This window comes from Xyrauchen texanus, chromosome 49, assembly GCF_025860055.1.
Source record: "Xyrauchen texanus isolate HMW12.3.18 chromosome 49, RBS_HiC_50CHRs, whole genome shotgun sequence".
NCBI classification, from domain to species: domain Eukaryota; kingdom Metazoa; phylum Chordata; class Actinopteri; order Cypriniformes; family Catostomidae; genus Xyrauchen; species Xyrauchen texanus.
In genome coordinates this window covers 1,643,524-1,655,646 of record NC_068324.1, presented here as the reverse complement: position 1 = coordinate 1,655,646, position 12,123 = coordinate 1,643,524, and the positions used below count along the sequence as shown (strand labels likewise).

The 12,123-nt window shown below is 42.3% G+C and overlaps 2 protein-coding genes across 2 annotated transcripts in view; both read left to right on the top strand.

Moving 5' to 3' along the window:
* LOC127640121 (protein MON2 homolog) overlaps positions 1 to 12,123 on the top strand; it is a 286,480-nt gene that overhangs the window by 151,954 nt on the left and 122,403 nt on the right. The window lies entirely within an intron of this gene.
* Positions 1 to 12,123, top strand: part of LOC127640124 (integrin alpha-11-like) — a 48,905-nt gene that overhangs the window by 9,610 nt on the left and 27,172 nt on the right. The window contains exons 3-10 of the mRNA XM_052122529.1: positions 6,712 to 6,821; positions 6,935 to 7,026; positions 7,259 to 7,373; positions 7,640 to 7,767; positions 9,080 to 9,228; positions 9,398 to 9,542; positions 9,695 to 9,857; positions 11,575 to 11,645. Of these exons, the coding sequence (XP_051978489.1) occupies positions 6,712 to 6,821; positions 6,935 to 7,026; positions 7,259 to 7,373; positions 7,640 to 7,767; positions 9,080 to 9,228; positions 9,398 to 9,542; positions 9,695 to 9,857; positions 11,575 to 11,645 (973 nt within the window). The remainder of the gene's footprint in view (positions 1 to 6,711; positions 6,822 to 6,934; positions 7,027 to 7,258; positions 7,374 to 7,639; positions 7,768 to 9,079; positions 9,229 to 9,397; positions 9,543 to 9,694; positions 9,858 to 11,574; positions 11,646 to 12,123) is intronic.

The window sequence follows — 12,123 nt, the reverse complement described above, 5'->3', positions numbered from 1 at the left end:
GGCGGTGCGCTCCGACGCTAGGGGCCGGAAGACTGCCTCCGATCCGTTCAGGGATGTGCGGAGTGGCCGAGGACCAAGCTACAGCGTATCCCTCCTCCTCCCCGGGTTTCCGCACCAGTGTAAAGGGATTAATGGAAAGGAGGAGGTGAGAACCGGCTTGACGATATAAATAATAGTTTAATATAAAACTGAACCAAAAAGACAAAAACACAAAAGTGTCGGACAGCTGCCCATAAATCGCTCTCTCTGTCGCACAGCCATCTTCGGTCGGCCCTTATCCCGTTTGAAAGCTAATTAGCCTGATTAGGGGCTGGGAGTGCGGAATGACGACCCTGCCCTCCGCCCTGTCACAACAAGGTAATCTCAATGTTGATTACCACCGCAAATAATTTCAACTCGCTGCTTATTTAAAAAATATATATATCTATATAAAAATCACAGTTACAGAAAGTCAAACATATATAAACATTAAAATACACACTGTTTTAGCCACAAGGTTTAAACATGATACATATTAGCATGATTTTAGTGTGAAAAAGTCTATTCAACATGAACACAGATAAGATTATGAAACAAGTTTATCACACTAAAATTATGTTAACTAGTATGTTTCCCAGATAGCACATGTGCATCTCCGAGATGTCTGTTTTAGATCTTTTAATCTGGAAAGAATCACAATCTAATAAACATCTGCTAAACATCTTAAAAAGATCAGATTTGCAAACATAAATCATAAACGTCTCAAAGACGTCTGCTGAATGTCTTATAGCCATCCGAGAGGAAACGTCTTACAGACGTATTGCAGATGTACATCATCCAGACGTCTATTTGATGTGTGTGTTTACATCTTAAAAACGTATATGTTCACATTGTTTGTTCATCTGCAAGAAGTCTGTAAGAAGTTTCCTCTCGGATGTCTATAAGACATTCAGCAGATGTCTTTGAGAAGTTTCCTCTCGGATGTCAATAAGACGTTCAGCAGACGTCTTTGAGACGTTTCCTCTCGGATGTCAATAAGACGTTCAGCAGATGTCTTTGAGACGTTTCCTCTCGGATGTCTATAAGACGTTCAGCAGACGTCTTTGAGACGTTTCCTCTCAGATGTCTATAAGACATTCAGCAGATGTCTTTGAGACGTTTCCTCTCGGATGTCTATAAGACATTCAGCAGACGTCTTTGAGACGTTTCCTCTCGGATGTCTATAAGACGTTCAGCTGATGTCTTCGAGACGTTTCCTCTCGGATGTCAATAAGACGTTCAGCAGATGTCTTTGAGACGTTTCCTCTCGGATGGCTATAAGACATTCAGCAGATGTCTTCGAGACGTTTCCTCTCGGATGTCAATAAGACGTTCAGCAGATGTCTTTGAGACGTTTCCTCTCGGATGTCTATAAGACATTCAGCAGACGTCTTTGAGACGTTTCCTCTCGGATGGCTATAAGACATTCAGCAGATGTCTGTGAGATGTTTATGATTTATGTTTGTAAATCTGATCTTTTTAAGATGTTTTGCAGATGTTAATTAGACGGTGATGCTTTCCATATTAAAAGATCTAAAACAGACATTTTGGAGATGTACATGTGCTATCTAGGTTTAACCAGCATTTTTTGGAGCGGCAAGTCAAAATAATGTTTAGTGGAAATCAACATTATGCCACAAATGCTGTCTATTGAGATTAGTTAGTGTTGAACCTGGAACATTCCTTTATGGTTGATTTCGCCATATTATATCATTTTTGAAATAAATGAAAGCAGTTAATTTAGAAGTTACCACATAAAGCATTTTTACAGTTACCAGACCCAAATATTTTACAGTGTAGGCTAGTCTTTTTAAATGGTTTTAGGTTGATAAATTAGATCAGTAAATGTGAAGTATTCCTTTAAGTGTATGTTAAGATACTCATAGGTTTTTTAAGGTAAGAGTTGATCTCCAATTTATTCTCAAAGCTCTTGCATGTTGTATTAGCATTGGATGGCTCAGGAAAAGGACTAGATTGAAGTAGACGTTCCTCAAATAACTTTGCCTCGGGATAGACTAAACCGTCACTACAGGTGCCAAAGAGTGACAGTACATTCCAGTAGTGACTGACGTTCAGAAAGTGGTGCATTGTGGGAACTGAGAGTGCTGCATATCCCACAAAATAAACACAATACACCACATCTTAAAGTATAAACAAACAGTACTCTGGTAGTAACATGGTACAGCGAAGGTATCAGATGGTAATGACGTGAATGATTCTGAAACATGAACTGAATGATTATTTATTTAACATGGTATTTCCATGGTGCATGTACAAAAACAAGCAGTGGGTTCAGCTAAATAATATAGCTTGTTTACCAACCTAAGGTGGTTTGCTGGTCTTAGCTAGTTTAACTGGTCAACCAGCCTGAACAGATAACAAATGGCCCAAAGCCCTTTAAAACCACTAAACTAGATCAGCCTGACCAGTGAAAACCAGCGGAAACCTGCAAACTACATTAGTCTGGTTAAAGCTGTTTTTTCGCTTGGTTTTATAAGAGGTATAAAAAAGACTGCAAATTGACAGACAGAAACATTCCTGTGATTAAAAACACACAGAGGTAGGTCGCAGTAGCAGTGTAGGAATGTAAACATTGACATGGATGGATTGCACTGGCCAAACGTTGTGTTTGCGGGTTGTTGTCGCAGTACTAAACATTTTGATTTGAATGCAATAGCATTACTCTGCTTGCAGTTGGTTTCTGGTTTTGGCTCCGGCTCAAATGCACCTCAGAAGCTGGAAAAGTCTGCTTAACAGTTCCATGTTGTCATCCCATGTCCTGTTTTTCTCCTATCAGGAAGTGGATTACTTTGATTGGAGCCTTGAAACGTTGCTGGAATGTTGAACTTGTGTACCGTTTGCCTCATTGTACCGTCTCCGGTTACACATGTAAACTCGGTTCCCTGAGGCTCAGGAACCGAGTTTACGTGTGTAGCCGTAGATGTTCCCTATTGATTCAGTTCACTCGACATTAGCGTAAGCACTATGGGGAATGGTAAAAGGGAATTGTGAGGAGATGGACCCCATGTCCAGGTTATTACATTTCGCGAACGTGTTTTATGAGGACCATCCTGCAGCCACACATATGTCCTGACAGGACGCACCATTTGTCAAAACCCATGAAGAGGCCATGCCTCTGGTTGAATGTGCTTTGACACCAAAAAGGCAATTTGCACCCTGTGATTCATAAGCGATGGCGATCGCATCAATGATCCAGTGGGAGAGCCTTTGTTTGGAGACGGACATTCCTTTTGTGCATCCTCCATAACAAAAAAGAGCTGATCCGACAGCCTAAATTGACGTGTGCACTCTCAACATATGTACTGTATGCAGACGTAGGCTTGCAAACGAACCACCTGAGCCCTGAAGAGCGTTGATAAAACCTTAGGCACGTAGCCTTTTCTATAGGTTTAATAGTGGCTTTTGACATATCTGGACCAAACTCCTGGCAAGAGCTGTCAGTCGACAACGCCTACAAGTCACCCACCATTTAAATGAGGCCAAAGCCAATAGGAGTGTGGCCTTTAAGGAAAGTAAGATTCTAGTGGCTCGAACAGGGAGTTTGTGAGTACATTCAGCACCAAATTTAAGTCCCAATTCGGCACTATAGCAGGGCTAGAGGTGTTCAAACGCATCACTCCCCTAAGGATCTTTAAGACTAGATTATGTTTGCCTATTGACGAGCTAGCCTCCAGGACATGGTATGTAAACCTTGAGCATTGACGGAGTAAGTCTAGCAGCTCTTGAAGGAATGTCAAAATCTCAGCTATGGGGCAATTCATCTGGTCTTTATCACATGAAGAGCACCAACATGCTTCAAGGCCACCACCATCATCCCCATGCCAAAGAAGTCTTCAGTGTCCTGCCTCAACGACTACCGTCCCGTCGCACTTACACCCATCATCATGAAGTGCTTCGAGAGGCTCGTCATGAGGCAGATTAAGACCCAGCTGCCCCCCTCACTAGACCCACTGAAGTTTGCGTATCGTTCAAACCGTTCAACGGACGATGCCATCACCACAACCCTCCATCTGGCCCTCACCCACCTAGACAATAAGGACTCATACGTTCGAATGCTGTTCATAGATTTCAGCTCAGCATTCAACACAATCATTCCCCAGCACCTGATTGGAAAGCTGAACCTGCTGGGCCTGCACACCTCCCTCTTTAACTGGATCCTGGACTTCCTGACTGGGAGACCTCAGTCAGTCCGGATCGGGAACAGCATCTCCACCACCACCACACTGAGCACTGGGGCCCCCAGGGCTGTGTGCTCAGTCCACTGCTGTTCACTCTGCTGACTCACGACTGTGCAGCAATGCACAGCTCGAATCACATCATCAAGTTCACTGATGACACGACCGTGGTGGGTCTCATCAGCAAGAACGACGAGTCAGCATACAGAGAGGAGGTGCAGCGGCTGACGAACTGGTGTAGAGCCAACAACCTGTCCCTGAATGTCGACAAAACAAAAGAGATGGTTGTTGACTTTAGGAGAGCAGAAGGTGAACACACTCCGCTGAACATCGACGGCTCCTCTGTGGAGATCGTCAAAAGCACCAAATTCCTTGGTGTTCACTTGGCGGAGAACCTCACCTGGTCCTTCAACACCAGCTCTATCACCAAGAAAGCCCAGCAGCGTCTCTACTTTCTTCGAAGGCTGAGGAAAGCACATCTCCCAACCCCCATCCTCACTACATTCTATAGAGGGACTATTGAGAGCATCCTGAGCAGCTGCATCACTGCCTGGTTTGGGACTTGCACCATTTCGGACCGCAAAGCCCTGCAGAGGATAGTGAGGACAGCTGAGAAGATCATTGGGGTCTCTCTTCCCTCCATCAAAGACATTTACAAAAACACTGTATCCACAAAGCAACCAGCATTGTGGACGACCCCACACACCCCTCACACAAACTCTTTACCCTCCTCCCGTCTGGCAAGAGGTACCGAAGCATTCGGGCCCTCACGGCCAGACTGTGTAACAGCTTCTTCCCCAAGCCATCAGGCTCCTCAATACTCAGAGACTGGTTTGACACACACGTGTCCTGAGTTGCACTTTAATTACTGTCACTTTATAACTGTCTGCTACCTCAATAACTGCTATGTGCATAGAACATTATCTCATAGTATGTTATGTTTACATTTTTAGAAACTGTCATCTTTTTGCACTACTGAGTACTGGTCGGCGCTGCACTGTCTATTGTCCTGTTCATTGTCAGTAATTTGTTGTACTGTCCTGTACTTTTTGCACATGTTTGCACGTGCACTTTATATAGGTATATATAGGTTTTTTATATAGGTATTTTATTTCGTTGTGTAGTCTCATGTGGTCCTGTGTTGGTCCTTTGTTGTTTTTATGTAGCACATGGTCCTGGAGGAACGTTGTCTCGTTTTGCTGTGTACTGTACTAACTGTATATGGTTGAAACGACAATAAAAACCACTTGACTTGACTTGACTTGCAAACTTGCGCCAATTCTGGCTCGTCCGCTGTGCTCCGTTCAGAGGCCACACTTGAAGGCTCCACAGCTCTGGATGGGGATGCCAAATCATGCTTAGTGCTTGAGAGAGAAGGTCTCTCCTCAGCGGTATTTCCCATGGACAGCCGTACAGTATTTCTATCATCTCCGGAAACCAGGGCTGATTGGGCCAAAGCGGCGCAATAAACAGAACTGTTTCTATGTCCACTCAGACTTTGCTGATGACAAAATGAAAGAGGTGCACCGGGGGAAATGCATACTTGCATTTCACTGGCCTTTTATGAGCCAGCGTGTCCATGCCCAATGGGGATTGGGACATGGAGTTCAAAAGGGAACAGTGGGCGTTCCCTGCGGAGGAGATAACTTCTGCTTTGCAGAATATTTCCCAAATCCTCATCATTGTCTGAGGAAGAAGGCTCCAGTTCCCTAGTAATCCTCCCTCGCCTGACAACAAATCCACTCCGAAATTCAGACAGTGGGATTAACCGGACCGCTCACTGGGTATTCGGCCATCCACATGCCCTCTCCATCTGCTCAAAGAGCTCCAGGAAAGTCTCCAGATCGTCTTGGGGCCCATCTTGACTAGCGGAACCTGGGGTGGGCCGGTTGCAGGGTCCGGGGTTGTGGCAGCAGCCCCCTCCTGGTACAGCAAGCTCCGGAATATCTGCTGGTACTCCGCTTGGTCCTGGAGGAGCGCAATGAACTGCTGCTCCTGTTCGGTGCGAAGCTCTGGGCATACTGACCTGAAGACATGCCAGTCTATTGCTGTGCCAACTCAAAAAGACAATGTTAAGCTTCATTTAATGAGCCAAATATCTTTCAGCTGTGTTTGATATAATGGCAAGTGACTTTCTAGTACCAAATGATCAATTCATCACGATTACTCAAGGATAAGGTGTTGGAGTGATGCTGCTGTCTAGATCAAAAATGACTTTTTTCAAATAGTGATGGTGCTGCTTTTTACATCAGTAACGTCCTGAATATACTTTGTGATCAGTTGAATGTCACTTTGGTGAATGAAAGTACCAATTTCCTTCCGAAACAGCAAAATCTGTCCATTATTCCAAACTTTTGGTCACCAGTGTGTATGTATATATATATACAGCACATGTTCTATCTAGGATGGTCTTTCCATCCTGCATTTCTGATTATATATATGTGTATAGATACAGTATATATACATATATGTTCAGTAAGTATAATATGTATTTCAGGCTCTTGGTTGGTGCTCCCTTTGAGAGCAGTGGTGCACACCAGACCGGTGACGTATACAGATGCCCATTAGACAGCAAACCCATTACAAACTGCACACGACTGCATCTAGGTATTATATCTCCTGTCTGATGCATAAATAAAACTATTATAAATAAGATGTATTCTTAATATTGTCATGCGGTGCATTGAGTGGCACAACATTTCAATTTGGTGGTTTTCAAGGAAAGATATCCCAGAACAACGTGATGGAGCGCAAGGACAGAATGAGGTTGGGAATGACTCTCGCTTCCGACCCGAAGGACAACAGCTTTGTGGTAAGGTTGAAAATACTTCTCGAAATAGTTCACATATGTGCATTGGAGTGTAACACGGACACTTTAAAGTAAAGTGTTGGTAACTAAAGTGATATACATAGGCCAGTGATTAAATCACACAGAGTGCCATGTGTCCCACATTTCCTGTTTCACCTGGAAATGTCACTTTATGGAAATAAAACGGCTTGTGAACCGTGATTTATGTTCAGTTTAAAGCTGTGTTATGTTTCAGGCGTGTGGCCCGCTGTGGTCGTATGAATGTGGAACTTCCTACTACAGTACTGGCATCTGTTCAAGAGTCAACAGCACCTTCAAATTCACCCACAGCATCTCTCCAGCATTTCAAAGTAAAGTCACTAGTTAGGATTGAGAGGTTATTTACGCCAATATGTGCCTTTTTACACCAACTCTGATTTAAAACATCTGGTACTTCACATGCTGTAAAATAACTCCAAACAATTATCCATTGTGTTTGTTACTAAGTAACTAAGGACTTAAATATTAAGGACTGAATCCAGAATATGTTTTGTTTTGATTGATGAAGAGTAGTTAATAAAGTTGCTCACGATTAGCCTGTATTGTGGCGATATTAACAGCAACACTTTCTTCACAGGATGTGAGACCTACATGGATATAGTGATTGTTCTTGATGGATCCAACTCCATCTACCCCTGGTATGAAGTTCAGGATTTCCTGATAAATGTCCTACAGAAGTTTTACGTCGGTCCGGGACAGATCCAGGTGCGTTGGAATTACTACCTGGAAAATCAGTTTGGCCTGTTCTGGTCATGATTTATAAATGTTTTACTCATGAGAGATGATACTTTCAGTTTATACATTGCAAACAAATCCAATAATTCAAACAATAAAAGAAAGTTATGAAAAATCCCATGGAAGGATTTACTCCATCATGCATTTACATTATATATGAAATATTTATGAAAAGAGAGCTGGAAGGTAAAGCTCTCGATCTAACGGTCAATTATTGTCCCTACCCTCACCTATGGTCATGAAGGCTGGGTCATGACCTGAAAGAACTAGGTCACGAGTACAAGCGGCCGAAATGGGCTTCCTCAGAAGGGTGGCGGGCTTCTCCCTTAGAGATAGGGTGAGGAGCTCAGTCATCCGTGTGGAGCTCGGAGTAGAGCCGCTGCTCATTTGCATCGAAAGGAGTCAGCTGAGGTGGTTTGGGCATCTGGTAAGGATGCCCCCTGGACGCCTCCCTAGGGAGGTGTTTCAGGCACGTCCAGCTGGGAGGAGGCCTCTGGGAAGACCCAGGATTAGGTGGAGAGATTACATCTCCACACTGGCCTGGAACGCCTCGGGGTCCCCCAGTCAGAGCTGGTTAATGTGGCTCGGGATAGGGAAGTTTGGGGCCCCCTGCTGGAGCTGCTGCCCCTGCGACCCAACTTCGGATAAGCAGTTGAAGATGGATGGATGGAAGAAACATTTTTCATTTATTAGCAATATTGGTCACACTTTATAACCACTATGTATGTATGAATGAATGAACGTTACATTTATACATTTATACGTTATATAACTACTATGTACTAACATTTAAATACATACAAGACTATATATTTACTGTGTAACTACATACTTTTCTGCAAAATGCCCACATTTGCTGCTACTGATGTTGTGGTACGGGTAGGTTTAGGAGTAAGGATAGGGTTAGGGTTAGGTTTTGGGGTAAGGGATGGTTTAGGGGTACAGTTAACAGTGTAACTACAAAATGTAATGCAAGTACTTTAAATGTAATTACAATGCAAAACATGTATGTGCATAATAAGTACATTTTATCAAATGGTTACATAGTAGTTAAGGCCACCTAATATAAATGGGTCCGCAATATTTTTCCAGATTTTCCTATATCATATTAGTTACTTGAAATGCATTTTACATTATTATTATTTATTTATTGATCAGCTGTATGTGAAAGATCTGAAGTAGTTATTAGAGCTGACATTTTGACGAGAATTCCTCTATAGTATTATAATTAACATCATGTATGATTTGATGCAAGGTATGTTGTGTCCCATCCGTTGTTCAGGTGGGTGTGATCCAGTACGGTGTGCGAGTGGTCCATGAGTTTCGTCTGAATGAGTTTCATACGGTCGAGGAGGTAGTAGCTGCCGCGCAGAATATCGACCAGCGCGGCGGCGAGGAAACTCGCACGGCACTCGGGATTAACATGGCTCGGTATAGTCTCGCAACTGTATTGTCTTGTGTGCATCGTTATTAATTATTTTGAATAACTGAAACAAATCATGTTACATTTGAGACTTTCTTTGTGATATATTATGTCATTTTTGGAGTACGGGATATCTATGAATACTAATGAGATCATGTTAATGTGTATTTCTATCAGAACTCAAGCATTCAAACATGGTGGTCGGCCAGATGCTAAGAAGGTCATGATTGTGATCACTGATGGGGAATCACATGACAGCCCAGACCTAAAGAGCGCCGTGGAGGACAGCGAGAGAGAGAATATTACCTTGTATGGAATTGCTGTGAGTTGATTTTATGTTCCAGTTAGCATACATAAACTTCCAAAAGCGTTCTTCAGATGTTCTCTTTGGTCCATCAGTGATGTTCCTTCCAAAAAAGTGCACAGGTGTTGAGAGCCATAGTCTCATAGTTTGTATATTCGATGTCGTTGAAGGTTCTTGGCTCGTATAACCGGCGAGGAATAAATCCTGAAGCTTTTCTGAGGGAAATCAAGTTCATAGCTACCGATCCTGAGGAGCACTTCTTTAGCGTCACCGATGAATCTGCCTTGAAGGACATCGTTGATGCTCTGGGAGAGAAGATCTTCAGTTTGGAGGGTATGAGCACAACCTTTGTGGCAACAGTTAAAAACCATTGTTTGTTCTCTAGCAACATACTAAAAACCCCTCTGAACACCCTAAAAACCACTCAGTACACCCTAGCAACTGCATAGAGGCCATTAAAAGCACTCAGAACACCTTAGTAACAGCATAAAGACCTGCTTATAAATCCTCCAAACACCCTAGCAACCGTAAAATGAATAAATCCTCAGAACACCTTAAAACCACTTATAACACTCTAGCAACAACAAAACAACCGGTTAACAAACAACCAGAACACTTTCAAACCACTCTGAACAACCTCGGAACTGCATAACAACTGTTAAAAACCACTCAGAACACCTTAAAACCAATAACCCTAACCCTAAACACCCTAGCAAGCTCAAAACATCCAGCTACAAACACTCAAAACACCCTAAAGACCACTCAGAACACCCTAGCAATTGCAGAACAACCGACTAAAAACATTCAAAACTGGCTAAAAAAAAAACACAGCAGCATGACCTACTTAAAAACCATCAAAACACCCTTGCAACTGCATAATGACCTGCTAAAATCCACTTATAACACCCTAGCAACTGTATAACAACCGGCTAATAAACACTCAAAACACCCTAAAAACCACTCTGAACATCCTATCAATGAAAACAACATTTTAACAAACTCTCAGAACACTTTCAAACCACTCAGAACACCTTAGCAACTGCATAACAACCAGCTAAAAAACACTCAAAACACCCTAAAAACCTTAAAAGACACTCAGAACACCCTAGCAACTGCATAACAACCAGCTAAAACCATTCAAAACACCATAAAACCACTCAGAACACCCTAACATCTGCTTAAAACCAACTAAAACCACTCAAAACACCTACAAACAACACCCCTAGCAACCGCATCATGACATGCTAAAGATCACACAGAACCCCCTTGTAACTGCATAGCATCCAGCTAAAAAACACTCAAAAAAACCTTATAACCACTCAGAACACCCTACCAACTGCATAATGATCACCTAAAAATTCTTAAAACACCATATAAAATATTGAGCACCCTAGTAACTGCATAACAACCAGCTAAAAACACTTTAAACACCCTAAAAACAACCCAGAACACCCTAGCAACTGTTATAACGACCTGCTTAAAAACACTCAAAACACCCTAAAAACAACCCAGAACACCCTAGTAACTGTTATAACGACCTGCTTAAAAACACTCAAAACACCCTCAGAACAATTGTTATAACAACCTGCTTAAAAACACTCAGAACACCTACAAACAACACCCCTAGCAACCACATAGAGACATGCTAAAAAACTCTCAAAACACCTTAAAACACCCTAGCAAGCTCAAAACAACCAGCTAAAACCCTCAAAACACCTTAAAAGACACTCAGAACACCCTAGCAACTGAATAACAACCAGCTAAAAACACTCAAAACACCCTAAAAACCGCATCACGACCTGCTTAAAAACCCTCAGAACACCCTCGCAACTCCATAACGACCTGCTAAAATCCACTTAGAGACCCGATTGAAACCTCTCAGAACTAATTAGCAACCACAAAGCAACACCCTGTCAACCATCCACAGAACCACTCACATTTTGTCAGGAAATAAAGTATAATATAGTATAAATATAATGGTGCAAACATTTGTACTGAACTATTTTGTTTGCTACAAATAAATATATTTATTTTTTGGGACTACTTGCAGGCACAAACCAGAACGGAACAGCCTTCGGTCTGCAGATGTCCCAAGCTGGATTCTCCTTTCATATCGTGGAAGTGAGTTCATCCCGAATTGTACCGAGCAGACAAAATATAAATATAGACAACATTGCCAATGTGCGGAGAATTATATGAAGTTCTTAGGATGTACGTGAAATGCTGTTATTTTGCTCTTTACTGTTTTTAATTACATTTCAACTCTTCCATTAGCAATGAGCAAAAACGCTGCAACAGTCAAAACAAAGAGTTATTGAAAGAATTATTTGTTTATCGTTCTTTGCCCATGGCACGGCAAAACTGAGGTATGTCCTTTTAGGGCCCGACAGAAGTATAAAACGCTGCTATTTTAATTGAAATGAAGGTTTGTTTATGTCCAAAGCTTTTCCATACGCTGTGAGCAGCATGAAAACAGTTTAGACTCTCTCTCCTGAGGGAATATAAAGGACTATTTTTCACACCTGACCTGACACAAAACTTCTCGGTTGGAATAATTCTGTGCAGGTGAAGGGTATTTCGTATGAACGAAATACCCTTT